Here is a 19,520-nt window from a genome sequence, read left to right on the forward strand (position 1 = left end):
GCTCGTGTACTGGTTTGATGGTGGGAGCCACTATGAATCCAGGAGCATGGGAACACAGTGCGTTCGTTCCTTTCTGTCCCATAAGGATTTGGCTCCTTAGTTTGGAGCAGAGAGAAGGGGAAAACAAGGATTGCATCCATTTAACCAGCTCTTGAGTGTTGGGCATTGTCTGGCCTTTCCTGCTTTGTGTTCCTTCTGCATTTATCTTCATTCCCACTGCAGGCTGGGTGGTGGTATTAGTAGTGCTGCTGTGTGCTAGCATCACCGAATCCTGCTTCTGAAAGCCACTTCCCCACGTGGTTTACATATACCTTGCACTAGCTTGCCCTGTGTAGGCTCTGGAAGCAATCCCCCTGCTGATTCCCCAGGCCACGTGCCACGACTTTTATGTGGCTGACATTTTAGGAGCCTTTCCTTCATCTCCATGCTCTGCCCCTGCAAGATCTGTCTGCTAGATATGGTGGCATCGCTTACAAGGCAAACAGGAGCTGAAGCTGTGGCTGTGATCAGATTGAATTCTGACGGTTTCAGGAGGGATGCATGATAGCATGATCAGCAAGTTTTGCAAATGTTTCCCCCCACACACACCCGTTTTCACTGCATCCCAGTTCAGGAGAAGTTTGGATTTCGTGTTTTCTCCTACAGAAGCCAGGAGAGCCTTTCCCAAGGGAACAGAAAACCTCATCCATCCATCTGCTGTGCTGACCATTCTTTAAAAATAGCGAGATCGGCCGTGTGACCAGGTCAGAGGCTTTGCTGAGAAGCATTCAAGCAGGAGGAGTTGCTGCCTTTCCTGTGGCAGTGCTTGAAGCCGTTCTTTTGGCAGCTTGTGTTTCCACCCATTCATTGTAGGAGCACTTCCTTCCTCATTAGCAAAAGTACCTGGAAACTCAGAATTGTGTCATGAGATAGGAAGTGTTTTCCAATAGTTGTCTTTATAATTATGTTCTGAGGGTGTAACTTTATACAATGCCCAGTATTTTGTGAACACAGTTCTCTGCTATTGGGCACGCAGTGCTGGGACGTTGCCCACGTTTCTCTCTTAATAGCATTAGCAGAGGAAATCTAAAAGATTGATCCCTTCCTCTGATAGCTTGGTGTTTTGGGAGTCGGATGCTCTATCTGATCTGGGAGGCAAGATCATGATTAATTTGGCAGGAGTCAGTAGGGTGACAGAGAAGGCTTTGCTTACAAGGTAGGAGCTGTGGCTGCTGATGCTGCAGGTGCTCTGGCAGCCATGTGATTGAGTTCAGCTCTGAGTTTAGGATGCAGATTGCTGTTACTCAAGCTTTCTCCCTGTTCCTTGGTCCCCGTGCCTAGTGGATGTTGAAATAATTTTTCTGTTAGAGCATTTATCTCCTGCCATCTAACCCAAATAAACGTTGGTAACGTCATTGACCTTTGGGGCATCCTGTAACGCCCCTGCTAATGATGGAAGGCTGTTCTGAAACAAACAATCAAAGGCAGCAGATTGAAGATGTTGAAAGATGCCATCTCTGGAAGGGCTGTGTGTGCCACGCTGCTCTGTGCGTGGAAGCTGTCAGGTCTGGACAAGCTGCCTTCCTGCTGCTCCCAGGAGATTGCTCCGAGCTCAGAGCACACCTTGTGGAAATACTTCCCAAGCAATAGAGCTTTATATAAATCTACTTCAGTGGGAAGAGGAGGGGGATCTCTCCCTGCTCTCTTTTTCTCCGTGCTGGCCATTGGCTGCTGCAGGTGAGAATCCCTTGTGGCTGGGAGACCAAAAACAGTTGGAAAGAGGAACGTTTCTCTAAAGATGTGCTTGCTTTCTGGCTTCCCAGAGATTGTTTTGAAGTTCTTCACTGTATGCAAAGCCGTGGAGTTGGAGGTTATGTCAGTACAGCCGAAGCTGAGGCCTTGCTGACCCTGCAAAAACCCATAAGAACAGAGAAAAAACAAGCAACGATCAGTTTCCAAGATAAACTGTTGCCTCTGATTTTGTGGAGAGCAGAAGACTGGTTTCATTCTGACAGTTGTCTTGAATGGACTCTTCCCTCCCAAAATAAGCCTGGCTTTTATGGGATGATAGGGCTCCTCGGGGCGGTACCCCTCCCAGCCCCCATGGCAGCAGTTCCTGCTGCAGCTGCTGTCCGGGCTGGGCTGGGTGGGGGCAGCAGGAATGGTGCCATATGGACCTCATCTCCACCGCAGGGTGTTTTTCCACTTTCAAAGTATGCTGCATTCTTGGCTCTTGTCCCAGCACGGCTGCATAGCTGGAATTCCTGGGCTGCTTGAGCAGGAGGAAGGAGGGGTCTTCCTGGCTGCTTTCTGCGAGATGCCACAGTATGGGGAGGCTGGAAGTTGAGAGCAGCTTGGCTAATTAATGCCAGCACACCAAAGGCTTTTCCGTGCTGTTCTCTTCCGAGCTGAGAGCATGCCTGCATCATTAAATGATTGTTCCTGGGTCGCAGTGGGTCTCATCAGTGGGGCAGCAGATTGCTGAGCACCTTCTCGAGAGCTGTTGCAAGTGTGTCGGTGGGAGGTGCATGTGCTCCATTCACTTTGCTCCTGTTTTTTCTGGGGATGAGCCTGGGACTTGGGGCATTAGTTGGCATATTAGCACCAGTGAGATCATGAAATACCAGGGAGACAGGGCAGGCATAATGAATCTGCTGAGCCAAGGTGATGTCATGAGCCCGGGGTCTTATGAGGGATTTAGTGTTTTGTGCCATGCAAGTGAAAATGAGCAAATGTAGAGCATTTATCCAGGCAGAAAGTAAATATAGAGATTAGACTTGTCATTGTTACTGAGGCAGCACCAAAAGAGGACGGTGTCCCTGGAGCCGGGGCTGCTCAGCCGTGAAGAAATGGGCAGGAAGGGAGAGGAGCCTGTCCTAGAGCCCGTCTCCTTTTAGCCACAGGCATGTGGTAGGGATTTGCATTTTGATTATTCTTCTGTCGTCTTTTAAGCTCTCTTTCCAAAGCATCTCCCTCTGCTCCTCTGTATTTTGGCCCACGAGTTGGGTGCACGCAGAGCACTGCCAGAGCTGCAGCACGGCGGAGGGGAGCTGCTGCAGGATTGAGCTGGTAGAAGGTAAAGTCTGGCCTCTGACCTTTGTTTCCTTTCCAGCTTGTAGTGGAGGAACTTCTGTTGCCAGGCCTGGAGCCTGAGGCAGTTCTCAGTTCAGATTTTTAAGCTTATGTGTTGTAGATGTAGGGAAAAAAAGGCCACCGCCGTGCTGGGTGCTGCTGCAAGGTGCAGCGATGGTTTTTATCAATTTAACTCAATTCTCCTGGAAAAAAAAAAAAAAAAGCATTTTCCAGTTCATGCCTTTCTTTCCCTTTCTGCTTTTACTGTGTCACTTTTCAGCATAGTGCACTGCTTAGGAGCTCTGTAGCACACTGTGCTGCAGCATCTCGCTCCCAGGACCCACCGCCAGGCTGTGGGACGGCACGGTTATTCCTTCCATCAGCCCACAGGGCTGCAGTGCAGAGCTCACTAGTGGCTGAGCTCCACAGGTTTTAAAATAAACTCCCCTCCAGCAGGTTTAGCACTGTTATCTTTTCATTATTTATTTTTCTGGTGGGTGTCAGCTGTGCTCTGTTCTTGTTTCGGAGTCACCCTGATGGCAAATCTTACTAGCACCAGATGTTAAAAGGCAGAGGATTGCTCGTGCTTTTCTTGGCACGGCGTACTCCCTCTGCACCCTGCTTAATATTATCTGAGCAGTAATCTGATGATTAGGAGAGATGGTGAAATGAAGCTTTATGCAGATGATCTCTTTTCATCTCTTCAGCTGACTCTTGGAGGCACTGCATTAAAGGATTGGATTGATAAGGAATTCAGGGCTCCTGAGGGCAATTATCATTTTTACTCCCAGTATTTCTCAGATGGAAAGGAGTAAAAGCATCTACTGCTGTAATCTCCTTTATCCTTCAGCGTAGCTCTGAAGGCACTATGCAGTCACTTCTCACCGGGAGCTGTGTATTCTGGAACAGACTTGACACAGTAGTTGTTAAATTACAGGGCTGGAGCAAACAGCATTTGAAACTGGGATCCAGTGGAAAATCCCAGCAAAGCAGTGAGCCCTCAGACTGCTTTTCTCCACTGAGATCTTTCCAGCATGCTCACAGTCGTGTGGTTTCTGCGTGCCATCGCATCCCTTCAGCCACTCAGGTACTGCCCAGGTGTCTCTCTGTGCTGACCACCCCATGGCCACAGTCCTGCCCCGAGCAGGGGCTGCTGTTTGTGGAGGGGCTCACCATCAAACCTGCCCGCCCAGGGAACTGCCTGCTCTAACACGTGGAGGAGAAAATAAGGCTGCCTCTGTTCAGGGCTGCCTCAGGGCATAGAGGTGCCTTTGTTGGAATTACCTTGTGCTGTCACCGCTAAGCTGCCGCTGATCTAATCACTTTTTCTCTCTTCTGTCTCCTTCCTTTCCCCACCTTTGTTTTTGTGTTGTGCATCTCCGCGTCCCCCAGTACAAGTCTGTGTTTAGGTCCTACTCGCAGGACTTTGTGCCTCACAACCAAGTCTCCGTACCTCCTTTCCTGTCTTCTACCTCCTCCTCCTGCTCCACCGCGCCCTTTCCGCCCGTCCACCCGTCTCCGAGCTCTGACCTCGCTCTGCCAGCCACGGCCAGCCCGTCTCCCAGCACTGGGGATGTGCCAAACTCCTCTTCGCAGGAGAGCAGCTTTAACGGGAGTGCTCCTGCCTGCCTTCCTTCTGAAACCTCTCTCACTGATTCCCTGCAGACGCCTTCGGTGAGACTATCCAAAGAGGTGACAAGGCCGGGCTTGTTTTTGTCTTAAAGAGATGTCACGTGTGTTCATACCTGTGGTTTGCTTTCCAAACGTGCGTGTGAATGCACAGAGTACAAAAACGGTGGCTGCAAATCTGAGCAACCCCACAGGTTCGAGAGAACGGTGTTGGAAACATAAAATGTCAAATGCTGGTGAAGGGGAGAGGAAGAGAAGTTGCTATAGCTTCCTGCAGTGGTGACACAAAGCAGAGGAAGGTAAAGGAGTGCTCGGTGAGGCTGGCTCCTCGCAGTGCTTCGCATCCTGCAGGAGCTGCATCTTTGCCCTCCTGCTGCCCGAGTCCCCGGTGAGCCCAGGGAGCAGTGGGTTAGCTCAGCTCTGCACTCTCCTTGCACAGACCACTACTTGCTGCAGGCTCCTGCTGTCCCCAGCTGCCAGCACTGGTGGCACGCAGTGCAAAGCGTAACGTGGTGCTGGAGCTGGGCTGAAAGCTGTTCCCTGTCTGAGTGGCTCAGGGTCCCTGGTTGGTTTGGCAGGTTACTTCTTTAAACACCTCATTCACAAGGCAGTTTCTCATCTGCGTGTTGCAAAATCTAGGAGCAGAGCCTCAACTCTGCCTCTTCACAGTGCTTAGAAGAGGGACACACACCGCAGTTTCTCACCCTTTGGACCTTGCTGTTGCATCTTGGTTGCCTTGGGTCCCTGTAAGCACCCCGCAGCCCTCAGCTTTGGCTCAGCCTGGCTCCTCAGGGCTGCCATCAGATGGACGGTGCTTGTGCTCTGGCTGCGAACGCTTCACCGCTGCACCCTGGAAGTGCTCGCGTGCAGTGTGCAGCTCTCGCTGTGCCGTGCCTGCTGCTGTCCTGCTGCAGCTCAGGGCCTTCAGGACAGTCCTTGGGAGCTCCGGTGTGGTCACCTCTGGGAATGTGCAGCAGGAGGACAGGCTCCCACCTGGGTGACAGCACCACAGGGCACAAGTGCTTGCTACCAGCCATTGCTGCCGAGGGACACCGTCACGTATTTCCTTCCATCCTGTCTCCCCTAGAGTGAAAACGCCAGTGAGGAGGCTGGTGAGGGTGAATACGTCAATCTGTATTCCTCTGGCCAGAGCAACGGGGAACTCCCTCATTCTGGAGGAGTAAGTAACCGGGAGAGGCCACGCACTGGGAAGGGGCTGCCTGGTGCATGCTGAGCTCACACTGGGGCCCGGCCCCTGCACACCCCGGGGTGCCCCATCCCCTCGCTGGCGGTCCCTTCGCTTGCCCTCTCCTGGCTTGCAGGCTTTGGTGGCCTCCTGTTCTGGTGCTGAGGGCCCCAGAGGGATGGCTTTGCCTTCCTCCCTGACCCGTTTGTGCTTTGCTGTTTGTTTGGAGCTGCTTGCGTAAGGTTCCCTTTTAGAGAGCTGCACTCTGACCAGCACGGTCTTCTGTCTGTGTTTACTCTTGTGACCGATCTGGCTTTCCTATTTCAATAAATAAAGCCTTGTTACTCCCCTTTTTTAATTTGTATTTTTCCTTTCCCCACTTGGGTACACCATGCACCGCTTCTTCCTTCACTCCAGCCTCCTCTCTGAGCTGTTTCCTGGAGGACATGGGCTGTACCCCATGGCAGGGAGGTGCCATCTTCCTGTTGTGTCACCACAGAGCTCTGTGCAGCTCCTTCTGCCAGCCCTCACCTAGGAAGGCCCATCTGCAGGATGTTTCCAAAACCTTTATCCCTGCTGGCCTCAAATATCTGAGGAGACAGTGCTCCCATTGCTCCCCTTCACCAGGCAGTCCCAGCCCTCTGGGCAGTCGCTAACTGGTTCTTATCTTGGAAGCAAAGGACTTCACAGATGCAGCCTGGAAAAGTTCTACAGATCTCAGCTCACCAGTGCACCTTCCCCACCAAAGCTGGGTGGAGCAGAGGTGCTTTCAGTCCTGTTCAGTACATGGAACATCCAAGGTCCGCATTGCATGGCGTTAAATAATTCTGAACTCCAGCACTGCTAGTTTAATATCCCCAGTTACCATTTGTGGCTGTTTCCCTCTTTAATAAATGGCTCATTTAAAATGCTGCAGCTCTGTTTGCTCTGAGCTGTCCACCTGCTGGTCCATGCCAGCTTTGGATGGTTCTGCTTTTTGCATTAGCCTCATCTCCACAGCCATGAATTGTCAGAGTGGAAATGTCCCATCATTGTATGAGCTCTTCTGATGGAGGAGAAGGAAGTAGGAAGGGCACTTTGCATCCCCCCCCCCAAGGCAGTCTGGTCTTTTGGGGGCTGTAACTGAGAGAGAGACTGAAACTGGAGAGCTTGGAGTTGGCTGTGTCCGTTCTGGTTAAAGCAGAAGGCGAGTGTATCTCAACTGTAAGGGCTGTGAAAAGAAGAAAAGCAACAAGAGGGTTAAAATTCAAGACAACAGCTGACTTGTGTTGTAACTTTCAGCATCATTTCACAATGTTAAAAGCAAACAATACTAATTACACTAGTCTCCAGAGATGGTCCCAAATTTCCTGTCTAATTAACTTCTGTGTTTTCCTGGCATTTGGTGTTAACTTGCATCAATCTTTAACTGCTCTGAAGGAATTTACAGTAAAGGGCCATTTAGAGGCAGCAAGACTGTAAATGCAAGCTTGGCTGTGGTGCAGCATCCCGGGCAATAATGAAAAACTTCCTTCTCTTTGCAGGAATCTCCCTCTGTCAAAGACGGCCATTCCAAAGACTCCACTTCAAACAGCAGTGCCATGGGGAAGGAAGGCAAAGATGGTGCTGAGAGGTGAGCCTGGCTCCCCTGTTGCAGCTGCTTCCCTGCCTGGAGGTGTGCAGAGCACCATCAGTATTCCCCTCGCCCTGCCCTCCTCCAGGGCTCCTTGTGGCCCCTTCTTCTGCCCTCAGCCCCCCATGTTTGATGCCCACCCAGCAGGGCTTTTTTTGCACAGTGGCTGGGCAGTGAGATCCTGCTGCAGGAGGAGGATCAAGGCAAGATGTCATTGCTTAACTCAGTGAGCCCGTAGGGGTTAACGCAGCCTGCATTCATCATTGCACGTCCATCTCATTGGCAGTCCTGTCATAGACACTGGCTGCTCCCTCCTGCTTCCAGGGAAACGTGTGAAAAAAGTCTGTGTCACTGCTGGGAAATAGTCTTGGAAAAGGGAATTTCTTCCTAGCCCTGCTGGAGGAGGCCACAGAGCAGGAGGCTTTGCATCCCTTCGAATGCTCAGCATTTGTCTATGTAAATGAAGAGGTGCAGGCTGTAACAGATGGGCTTCAGTAGGAGTGGAGTGAGTGCTTCCCTGCTGCTTGAGATTGCTCTTCAATTGCATTTCTAAGGCAGAAATAGAGAACAGCATTGTTTTGTGTGTGACAGTCAACTTCCCTCCCCCTTTTTCCTGCAGTCGGTTTAGGGTTTTAATCCCTGCAGGGAAGGAGACAATACAGCAGTGCTCTGCAAAGCACAGTGCAGACTGTTGCAGCACATTCTGACCCGTGCCTGGGGAAAGCTGTAAGGGATGTGTGCTTTTTTCTTTCCATTTTTTGACTCCAAGCATAGGGAACGTGCCCAGGTGCAAGAGTGGAGTAACTGGGGTTGTGAATGTGCACCAAAAAAGTGGTCAGGGTGCCAGATCTTCCTGCAGAAATAGAGCATGGCATCCCTATGCATGTACATTTTGGTCAGCTTATGACCCATGGTAGCAGCATTTGGAGTGTGTGCAGTCTCTGGACGTTTGAGGGCTTAGATTTGTGTGCACTCATAATGTGGTGAATTAAGGAGATGTGAAAGCGTGTATGCATGCAGGGCACAGTGAAATCCTTTCTGCCAGAAATCCAGGCAGGTCCTAAAGCTTTGTCTGTTTTTCAAGAGGTGCAAGAAGTGCCAGAATTAAAGCTGGACATTTCGACTTGTTTGCAAAAGCTTTACCTCCAGGCTTTCTGTGTTCCTACTGCTGCTTAATGAGGACCTGTACACTGAGAGCTCAGGTGGACCCAGCATCCCTCTGTCATCAGATGGGTTCTGACACTGATGGCTGCTTGGCTGCTTTTTTCACAGGCAGCAGCAGTCACCAGATGCTTTGGAATCGTCACAGTTGGAGGAAGAAGTGGATGAGCTCTCCCTTATTGACCACAGTGAAATCATGGCTAGGTTAACTCTGAAGCAAGAGGTAGGTTCCTTCAGCGTATGTTTTCATGCTCTTCAACCAAGCTGTTGGTGCCATACAGCCTGAGGGAGTACACAAGCTTTTGAAGCTTTCAGGTTTATCAGGGCCCTGAAAAACAGGAAGAATTGGTCGCTGACACTTCAGGAGTGTTCTTTGGTCAGCTGAGGTGCAGGGGAGAGGGTGAGAAGCTATTGCTGATTCCATAAGTAGTGTTTTATGCATCTTGCCGGAGGGTCACATGACAAATCCACATTTCAGACATAGCTGCTCAATGGCTGTAAGTCTAAGGGGTTTATTTTCAGTGTTTTGCATATTAAAATAACAAGCTTAGATAAGGGAAGTCAGGCACAATTCCAGTCTGACCTGCAGGAATATTTCATCAACTTAAAAACAAAACAAAACGAAACACAGAAACAACAGCGATTGCTGAACATTTTGGAGTGGCTGATCTGTCAGCCCTCAACTTCTGTCTTCTTTCTTTTTCTTCCTTTATGGTCTGCATGTTTTAAACAATATAGCACTGCTCCTGCACGCCGTTTCCTGCAGCGTGGGAACCACTGGCTGACTGATGGATCAGTTTTGCATATTGTCAGTTGTGAACAGCGGGAGCTAAAAGAGGGATGTTTTCAGAGAGCAGTAAGGCAGGGGTCAGGGAGTTAGCAGGGCTGTTCTTCTGCTCCTGGTTATTGGATTGCTTCAGGTGACCTCCAGCCAGATAGGTCCAGATTAGGGAATTAACATGCTAGGTTTTTGATGTTCCAGGAAGACTCAAGCTGAATGCACGACCTCTCACCCCGCAGCCTCTGTGGTACGTGATCCTGCACTTTGAGACAGTTCACACAGAGCTGCTGCTCTTCTGGGAGCACTTGGGAGTCTGGGATATTTCTCTTCATTCTTCTGTGGCCAGAAGGTTCAGCTTTCACTGTGCTTCACAGCCTGGTTTTAAGGAATCAGAGACCCCGAGTGGTGATCAGCCCAGATCCTCATCTGGGACACCAAATGTTTGACTCAAATTCCAGGATTAGCCCAACACTTTGAGATCGTGTCCCAGCTTGTGTTGCAAGCAGTGCCAGGAACATTGTGTGCTCTGCCAGTTAGTGCTGAGTTTGAACCCCAGAGATGGTAAACCAGGCCGAAGGGAGCTTGGGTTGTACGTAAAGCTCTTCTGTTCTCATTTTGCAGGGAGATGATGGGCCAGATGTCCGTGGTGGATCTGGAGATATTTTGTTAGTGCATGCAACGGAGACCGACAGGAAAGGTACAGTGGATGCCCCAGAACAAAGCTGGGCAGTATGACCTGATGTGGGCTTCTGCATCTCTGTGGTGGGAGCAGTCATGGTGTGACTGTTGCAGCTGGGCCAGGGTGGAGAGCTCTGCATTAATCATCCCCTGAGTTGTGGGGGGATTGTGCTTATCTGTGGTGGAACGGAGGTAAGCTGGATAAGTGCCTGGTCGTCCCATTTAACAGCAGGGCTGGTATTAACTCCTCATCGCCCTGGAGCTGGTGGCAGTGCTGCTGTGGTGTCTCCAGGCCTTCTGGGGGCACTTGTTGTCTTCTGAAAGTGCTCGTGGGCACCCAGTGCTGATCTGCTGCCACCCCCTTCTTCTCATCCTGCCTCACTTCCTCATCCAGCTCCTCGCCACTACACCTAGGCCAGGGCAGGGAGGGAATTCACAGCACGTGAAACGAGATGTGGAGGAGAGAGCCAGGGGTGGCAGCCCCTATCTCTTTTTGTTCCAACCCCACTCTCTCCGCAGCCCTCATCAGAGCCACGTGGAGCAGCTGCTCTCTGAGGGCTGTGACAGACACAGTCCTTGCAGCATTTCCAGAGAGTGATTCTGAACCTGCCAAATGCATTTGTGCTGATGGCCTTAACCAGAATTGATCTCCTTATCTCCTGGGATGCAGGGCGAAATGTACTAACCCTCTGAACCACTCAGCTCTCATATTTTAGACCTTTGATAGTCAAAGGGGAAATATCTTTCATGTGCATTTTTAAATGGCAGCTCTTATACTGTAGCATAAGGTGTTTCCAATTACTTATAGCACCATTCAGCCAGCAAGAAAATCCTTCCCTTGGCAGATATATTTCCCTATTTACGTCAGGCACTGAATTGAGGCACAGAGGACCAAAGTTAGGAGCATACTGGGGAGGAGGAGGCAATTCATTGCACCACAGTTAGATAAGTACATTAAAAAAAAATCCAGAAAAAAAATCCATTAAAAAAAAAAGCCAAAACTGCTATTCTCCAGAACAAGCATCACATCGGAAGAACTTCCCCACTGTGTTTAAATGCAGCCACTTGACAAAGGGATGTGTGCTCGACCACCAGCTCCTGACTGGGGAGCTCAGAGGAAGCTGCAGGCAGTGAGGTGGAGGCTGTGGAGAACCACTGAGATAAAGAAAAACCAGAGCAGGAATCGAAATGCACAGCAGGACAGGGAGAGGGGATGGGCAGAGGGGGAGCAGTGCGTTTCTCAGAGCAGTCACAGGGCTCAGCCTTGCATGCTCTGCCAGGCTGCTGCTCTGAGCAGAGCACGGAGGAATTCGTGCTATGCTAACCCAGTGTTTGGGTGACTGAGAGGGTTAATGAATTAAGCTTACAATGAGAAGAATTCAGGGCTTGTAAATCAATCAGCCAAACAGCACAGAGGGGTATAGTTAAGAGGCTTTCCTTTAAAGATGAATTTCTTGGCAGCTCTGAGTGCCAGAGCAGAGCAGCTGTATTACCTCACGTTGCCTTTTGGGCAGATGGGAACCCAGAATAAGTGGAACCCCACGCCCTGCTGCATGATGCTTCTTGTCCGTTCGAGTTTTCTGAGAGAGCTAACTGGAATAAGGGATGAAAGGAGACTTGTGGTCTTTAGGAGCAGAATCCACGGTCAGTTAAGTGCTCGCAGCCGCGTGCGAGTGCAGGATTACAGCTGGAGCAAGCCTGGGGCTCACCCCTGCCACGACCACCCAGCTTCACAGCTTCACCTCCCATGGCTTCAGCTCCGATTGAAGAGCAGGAGGAAGCGGTGCCTCCGTGGGGCTCCTGCCAAGAGAAACACTGCAGCCCCACTTCCCCACCCTGCCCTGCACTGTGGGCCCGTGCTGCAGCACGTGGGGTGCTCCCTGTCCTGGTGGACCGTGCGTGGCCGAGCCTGAGCAGGCACACGGAGCCTCTCCAGGCAGGGCAGCGTGCCATCCCACTGCAGATGCTGACTGCAGCACAGCTCAGTTGGATATCAGGGCTAATTAACTTCCATTTTGACCACATGGCAGCGTTGGTGCCGTGGCAGGGTCACACTCGGGGCAGAGTCGGGTTTTGCTGTGCCATTTACTCTTAGTCTGGCTGAAAGGAATGAGATACTGACACTGCCCTGGGCAGATTTCCTGGAAGACAGCAAGGGCAGAGGGGCTGAGCACCAAGCCATCCCACTGCAGTGTGTGTGTTCCTGCTCAGGAGGGAAGTGACCGTGCTGCCTCTCATTGTCAGATCTTCTCCTTAGAGCATCCCCAGGGTTTTCAGTGCATTTGAACGTGATCTGTTACTGCAGCTCCTGTCCCACGGACAGGTGTGTTGCACCATTCCCTTTGGTGGTCGCATAAGCTCGAAAGCAAATGGGAGTGCTGCAAGTGGGAGCCAGCCTGGGGGACAGGGCAGCTTTGCTCCTGCTCTTGTGCCTTCGGGTCCATCTGCTGGTGAGAAACAACAGCACAGCTTTCCTGTAGAGCTCCTCCTTGTCAAAACGTGTCTGTGTCAGTGTCCTCTTTCGGTGAGATTGGATTCAGCCTTACACGAAGGTTCATTTTCTGCACGCAGGGTTGACTGAGGCTTCCTTGTCTTTCTCTGTAGATCTGGTGCTGTACTGCGAAGCTTTTCTGACTACGTACAGGACATTTATCACCCCTGAAGAGCTCATCAAGAAGCTGCAGTACAGATATCCTTTTCCATGAGTGTCAGTTTGCCCCAGGGAGCAGAGCAGGCATTGTGGAGGGGGCTGGTGGTGAGCTGGCTGGTCACAGACCTGCTGAGAACACAGTGCTGTGCTGCCCTGGAGGTGCCCCGAGCTGCACTGCCTTCATCTCTGCTGCCCACAAATAGGAAAAGCCACGGGGCAGGTCTGCAGGGAGCAGAGCACTGAGTGTAGTGTCCTGGGGGCCCTGCAAGGGGAGAAGAGCAGTTTGGAAACTGGGGAAGTGGTCATTTGTTTGGGATATCTGGTCTGGAGAATGAGGATCGTGTGTCCGTCCTTCCAGAGGGGCTGTGGGAATTGCTTGGGCAGATGTAGGTTAACACCAATGATGGCTAAGCTGTCACGTCCTGTTCTCCCTCTTACTACAAGAAATGCAACACGGAAGATAATGTCCTCTTAGCCTCCAGCTCTGAGCTTGTATCTGCTAATGAGGCCGGGCTGGACGTGCAGTGTGAGTGTTAGTGCTCCTGGCAGCACGGGGCATGCTGCTGGCTGAGCACACTGCCTGCAGTGCTTCCCTTTGGCTCTGTCCTTCTTGCTCCCTTCGCTGTGTGGGGCAGCAGCCTTGTGGGCTTTGCTCCTGCACATGATGGAAGCAGCCTGATGTCACCCTGCCCTGAGCTGCTGCTCATCACTGCCATGTGCAGCAGGGACAGCCTCCCTCGTTCCTGCTGGGGTCCGTGCTGCCAAGGACACAGCAGGATCACCTTGGAGAGCAGGTGTCAGTGGTAGTGTTAGCTGGGGCATTCCTGCAGGCTCTCATTGATGTTTGGCTTTCTGTTTCTCCCTTTGTGTACCTGGTGGAAGCATGCCCAGCCTCTGCTGCCTCCCTCACTGCCATTCCCCTTGCAGCAAACTGGGAGAGAGAAAGGTGGAGGTGATGCCTGAGATCTGAGACCTGGGAGATGTCTCAGACCGGTGTGGGAGGTGGCAGTAGAGGAGTGCTGCTCGTTAAATTCCACCTGGAGACCATAGTCTGAGGGTCCCCCTGCCCTGCTAGCATCAGCTCTGCGAGCCATGAGGACCCCTGCAGCTGGTGGCAGCTCAGTGAATTCGAGTGTCCTCCATCTCCTGGAATCTGAGCACCAGGTTCAGTCAAGGCAGAATAATACCGGTTTTGATGTTCCTGGAGGCAGCTGCTGATGGTGCTAGCGGTTGATTCTTTAATTTGCAACCAACATATGAGAAGTTCTGCCACTTCCCAGACACGTTCAAGAAGAGGGTCAGTAAGAACACCTTCTTCGTGCTGGTGAGAGTGGTGGATGAGCTGTGGTGAGTCGCCTTCATCATTTTGCGGTGGGAGGTGCACAGTCAGCAGCGAATACCATCAGCCTGGAGTCACAGCCCTGATGCCTTCCCTGCCTTTGTGCTCTTCCAGCTTGGTGGAGCTGACGGAGGAGATTCTCAAGCTGCTGATGGACCTGGTGTTCAGGCTGGTCTGCAACGGGGAGCTGAGCCTCGCCAGAGTGCTGCGCAAAAACATCCTCGATAAAGTGGATCAGAAGAAAATGCTGAGATACACCAATTCCATCAAACCTCTTGCAGCCCGTGGGGTGGCAGCCAGGTGAGGCAGCACGCACGTGCCCGTTGTGTCCCACTAGTTGGGCACAATGCTTTTCTCAGTCCCAAACAGAAGATAGGAAAGAAAAGAAGTTACATTTTCATATCCTGTCTTCATTCTTTCTTTCCCGCAGGCCGGGCACCTTGCATGATTTCCACAGTCATGAAATAGCCGAGCAGCTGACCCTCCTGGATGCTGAACTGTTCTATAAAATCGAGGTACAGAGATGGGGATAGGGTGAGGGCAGAGGGAGGGACCTGACCACATCCCCTCTGCAATCTCTGGCATTCCCTGCACGCCTTTTGCACTGTGGGAGACAGCTGACATTACGTCTGCAGAAGACCATGAGTGTAGGCTGTGGCTGGGAGTCTTAAGGCAGAAATCCCATGGTAACGTGTGCTGTTCTCCCACCCCTCTGTATTTCTCCCTGAGCAGATACCAGAAGTTTTGCTGTGGGCGAAAGAGCAAAATGAAGAGAAGAGCCCCAACCTGACACAGTTCACAGAGCACTTTAATAACATGTCCTACTGGTAAGGAGCTCAGAGCAACCGTGGCACTGAACTGTGCCTTGCCTCCACTGTTCCTGAGTTCAAGATATTCCTCTCTGAGTTGGGTTCCTTTAAGTGGGATCACCTGCAGGTTTTTGGCCGGGAAATGGATGCAGGTTTGTCAGAGATCGTGGAGCACAGGAGAAACAAAATCATGAGCATTGTGGAGGGCTCTGTAACGTGGGGGAATTACTGTCAGTACCACTGAGCCCTTCAGACAGACATTCCCCTTGTGAAGGAATGCACTCTGTGAATGGTCACTGTTCTCATCCTTTACTCCCTGTTGTGAGTGCTCCATTTCAGTTGGAGATATCAGAAACTTTTCAGTGTTGGTGATCCATCCTTATTTAGTTGTCAGTTTTGTAAATGAAACAACATGAAGTCTGAGATCTGCTTGAGTGACTTTACCTTTCTGTGCCTCTTCTTCCAGGGTCCGTTCAATAATAATGCTCCAGGAGAAAGCCCAAGACCGAGAGAGGCTGCTACTTAAATTCATAAAGATTATGAAGGTATCAGCTCAGTTCTTGCTGTGAATCATGCACGTTGTTCCTTAGCAGCAGAGCTGGACGTGCCAGTCACAGATCTGTGTGTAAGTGGTGTATTTTCCTTCTCCACAGCACCTACGAAAGCTGAATAATTTTAATTCCTATCTGGCCATTCTTTCTGCACTGGATTCCGCGCCCATCCGAAGGCTGGAGTGGCAGAAACAAACCTCAGAGGTGAGGAACGGGGCAGGCTTTCACATCTTGGGAAATAAAAACGTAACTGTGGTTGTGATACGAAGCAGCAGGGTGAGTTCTGACAGCCCAGCGGCGTGCCAGGCTGTGGGGATGGTGGTGGATGCTCAGCCAGGCTCAGGCTGAGCAGACCCACTGGTGGTGTGTGCGAGATGGCATTAACTGCCCGGGTGAGAGGTGACAAAGAGAAAGGGGTGACTGTGGTTCTGTGTTCTGCCAGGGCCTGGCTGAGTACTGCACACTGATCGACAGCTCCTCGTCCTTCCGCGCCTACCGAGCAGCTCTGGCTGATGTGGAGCCTCCCTGCATCCCATACCTGTGAGTCCTTTCTCCTGCCGTTACTTCTGTGCATTGCAGCAGTTCCTTCAGCTGTTTCCCAGCAGCTTCTGCCCGGCTCAGCACCCTGCCCTACATCTGGAATGACACATGGTTGTCCACATCAGACCCACGCGCCCGCTCTGAGCAGTTGGTCTGCCCCAGGGAGGCAGCCCTTGGCACAGCTCCCCTTTGTGACACTGCATTCCCAGTACAGGATGACTGGATTTCTCCACCCACTGTCACCACTGAGGATCTCAATCCCTTTTATAACCATGGATCAGACCACTTGCTGCTGCTGTTTCAGATGCTTTTCTTCTTGTCTGGACTTTCTTTTACTGAAGGCAGCTGGCAAAGGAAGGATTCAGTGGCTGAATCTTTAGCTGACACCTTTTAACTATACTTCCCTTGGGGTCTGTGCACTGTAGGACAAGATTTCCAGTGAGCTGCAGTGGGTCCCGCAGCTTCAAGCTGCAACAGCTCAGATTCTGTTTCATTAGGAATCTCCCTTAGCAAACACAGGTGCTTCATCCTGTTGGCTTGAAGCCCTCCCCTTCTTCCATAAGGGTTCTCTGCTCTCAGTCGCACGCTGGCTCTGCTTTTGCACCAGTAGAACTTCTGGTCTGGCTTTCTTCCATTGTAAAATTCCCAGAGGAGGGAATGTCATCTGGTGGGGGACCGGGGGAGGTGCAGAGGGCTGGAGGGAGCACAGCTGCTCTTGCTCTCAGCTGTGCTCTGCACCTGAGCACCTCCATCTCTGCTGCCAGGAGACATTTCCTCCAGTTATAACTGGAGCTGGCCAGGTGCTGTGTGGCTGCCCTTGGCTGCCTCTCCTGCCCATGTATGGCAAACTTCTGTGCTTGTTTGCCTACTCCCTGGCCCCATGCCCCTTTCTCTCTTTCAGAGGCCTAATTCTGCAGGACCTGACCTTTGTTCACCTGGGAAACCCAGACTACATCGACAGCAAGGTGAACTTCTCCAAGCGCTGGCAGCAGTTTAACATCCTGGACAGCATGAGGTGCTTCCAACAGGTGTAAGTGCGGCAGTGGGGGTCTGAGCTGGGCACTGTGGGGGCACAGGAGGGACAGCACGGAGGTGGAGATGTAAGGAGTCCTGGCAGTGGCACGGCTCTGCTCGTGGTGTGCTTTCCTCCCTGGGTCAGATAAGATTACGGAGTTGTGATGGCTTTTTTCCAGTGCTGCATTAAAAACCCACTGCCATCAGGTCTTCCTGCTCTTTCTTTCCACGGCAGTTTTTGCTGTGGCTGAGAACAGAGGTTCTCAGGAACACTGAGGGCTTTCCTCAGTTTTTTTTTCCTCCTGATGTTTTGTCCCCTCCTTCATGTCTGTGCGGGGTCAGAGTGGGGCGGCTCCGTGCAGGGGTGTGGGGGGAGGGGTCCCTCAGGCCCTCCTTTCACTGCAGCCCTTCTCTGTGCTCCTGCAGACATTACGACATCAAAAGGAACGACGACATCGTGTCATTCTTCAACGACTTCAGCGACCATCTGGCGGAGGAGGCCCTGTGGGAACTGTCCCTCAAAATCAAACCTCGGAACATTACAAGGCGGAAAACAGACCGAGAGGAGAAAACCTAGGAGGAGGGTTTGTGTGAGCGAGGAGAATTGCTCGGCACACGCACGGAGGGCAGCTATGAGACTGGAGTTGAGTGTCTGTACCCGTGCTGGGGTGACGCACCCGCTGCCCGGGCTGGTGGTGACCTCGGGGCTGTGAGCATTGGGAGAGCAGAGCTCACCTCCCTCCTCCTCCTCCCGTCCCTCTGTGCCATCGAGCAGCTTTACAGCCAGGGAGAGAGCATCGTGGAAGGAGGGTCCCAGGCAACGGTGTTACTGATGGTGTTTGGAAACACGTGGGCTTTCGTCTCCATCCCGGACAGGATGAGCAGAGCTCGGCGCCCGCGGGTTCAGCTCCACGGTGGTGTTCAGCAGACAGAAGCTGAGGCTTTTCCCAGGAAGACGTGGGGAAGGAGCCCCGCTGCCTGCCCGAGCTCTGGGAGTGTTTACAGGGGGCTTCAGTTCGCCCCAGGGCTCTCTTGCCTTCTCCGTGGGAGGAGGGCGCCCTCGTGGGTGCAGAAGAGGCACTGAATGGTGGGCAGGGAGCCACTGCCTCCAGCCATCGTACCCCTCCTCCTCCTCCTCTCAGATCTCACTATTTAAGCCACAGTGATCCCTCCAACCCCTGGAAACGTGGACTGCCCGAGGTACCGTGCTCACCCGCCCCGTGGGCCCGTACCTTGTAGTGATGGTACTAGCTTTTGCACAGTAAATTCTGTAGTATACGACTGTAAATATTAGCATTTAGAATCCATTGGAGGTTTTTCTTTTTGATGCATGTCTGAATACCAATGGATTTATAGGAAGAAAAAGAGGAAAAAAAAAAAGTGCAAAACATTGTGTGTATAAAACTCACAACCGGTGACAGCGTCGTTCTGAGTGCTGGAAGAAAGGAGGTGGGGGAGGAAGGGGGCTGCCCTTGCAGCACTGGAGGAGCCAACAGCCTTTCCCCGGGGCTGGAAGGAGCCCAGCACGCCCGGCCCCCTCCTCTCCTCGTTGCCAAATGGTTCTCATCCCGATGCCCCACGGTGCTGTGCTCTGTGACCACGCTCTGGAAGAAGCCCCTTTAGGCCCCGTCCCCAGCGCTGCCCGCACCCCGCGCTCCCCTCCTGCTCCGTGTGCCTTACTCAGCCCCCCCGTCCCCGCTTCGTGCCCCCATCCCCTCTCCCGGGCTGTCCCCTCCCTCCTTTCTGTCCCCGTTCACTGTTTACAGTGTGGGCCGTGGCTCTGAGCTCGTGCTGTACGTGTGACCCCCTCTCAAGGCCCTCCGGGTTTTGCAGGGCTCCAGCACAGCGCTGCAGCTCAGGGCCGTGGCTCACATGGGATGTTTTGCAGAGCACCCTCGCTTTACTTCTCCATCACAGGGCAATGTTTGCCAAGCCTCTGTTTGTTCCGATGGATCTGAGTGGTGAGCACTTCCTTCTGCAGATTGCAAAGCCCTGCCTGGCTCCTGGCAGTGCCTGCATTATTGTGCTCTGCTCTGACATCACCGTTTTCCCGACGGTGCAGTGGGACCGCAGTGCTGGGGCCGCAGTGCAGCACGGGCTGAGGTCTGAGGTGCACACTGTGCCCCACAGCAGCAGCAGGAGTGGGGCCCTGGCTCTGCTGTGCTCTGCTGTGCTGAGCTGCACTGTGGCTCCTGAGTCAGAACATTCGGAAACCCTTTTTTATGGTACTAACAGCACTGGGGCTGCACGCCATGCCCGGACATCACTTTGCAATCCCCAAAGTGGTTCTTCGTAAATAAGATCGAAAGAAAGCAACCTGATGAGATGGAAAGGCAAACAGCCTGCAGCTGGAGCAGGGCTCTGCTGGCCCCGGGCACATCGCGGCCACGCAGGATGGCCCCATCACTCCAGGTCCCCATGTGCTGGGACGCAGGGAGCAGCAGTGCTGTGCTGGGGCTCAATGCCATGCACAGAGGGATGGGGAAACCTGGCCCTCAGTTCACCTCTCTGCTGGGGGA

At 52.3% G+C, this 19,520-nt stretch overlaps 2 protein-coding genes across 9 annotated transcripts in view; one reads left to right on the plus strand and one right to left on the minus strand.

The window, feature by feature from the left end:
• RAPGEF1 (Rap guanine nucleotide exchange factor 1) overlaps positions 1-18,808 on the plus strand; it is a 73,305-nt gene extending 54,497 nt beyond the window's left edge. For 2 of the 8 annotated variants that reach the window (XM_065737424.1, XM_065737425.1), the window contains exons 12-26: positions 4,444-4,743; positions 5,768-5,860; positions 7,390-7,478; positions 8,751-8,862; positions 10,042-10,117; positions 12,703-12,787; positions 14,003-14,095; positions 14,202-14,387; positions 14,518-14,602; positions 14,820-14,914; positions 15,363-15,441; positions 15,550-15,651; positions 15,890-15,987; positions 16,889-17,017; positions 17,428-18,808. In XM_065737424.1, the coding sequence (XP_065593496.1) occupies positions 4,444-4,743; positions 5,768-5,860; positions 7,390-7,478; positions 8,751-8,862; positions 10,042-10,117; positions 12,703-12,787; positions 14,003-14,095; positions 14,202-14,387; positions 14,518-14,602; positions 14,820-14,914; positions 15,363-15,441; positions 15,550-15,651; positions 15,890-15,987; positions 16,889-17,017; positions 17,428-17,578 (1,773 nt within the window). In that variant the 3' untranslated portion in view covers positions 17,579-18,808. The remainder of the gene's footprint in view (positions 1-4,443; positions 4,744-5,767; positions 5,861-7,389; positions 7,479-8,750; positions 8,863-10,041; positions 10,118-12,702; positions 12,788-14,002; positions 14,096-14,201; positions 14,388-14,517; positions 14,603-14,819; positions 14,915-15,362; positions 15,442-15,549; positions 15,652-15,889; positions 15,988-16,888; positions 17,018-17,427) is intronic. The other 6 variants (XM_065737428.1, XM_065737430.1, XM_065737426.1 and 3 more) reach the window with 5 other exon arrangements.
• Positions 1-19,520, minus strand: part of PRRT1B (proline rich transmembrane protein 1B) — a 77,673-nt gene that overhangs the window by 56,477 nt on the left and 1,676 nt on the right. The window lies entirely within an intron of this gene.

Source organism: Cyrtonyx montezumae, unplaced genomic scaffold (genome assembly GCF_038088225.1).
Source record: "Cyrtonyx montezumae isolate F1298 unplaced genomic scaffold, pur_monq_1.0 scaffold_20, whole genome shotgun sequence".
NCBI classification, from domain to species: Eukaryota; Metazoa; Chordata; class Aves; order Galliformes; family Odontophoridae; genus Cyrtonyx; species Cyrtonyx montezumae.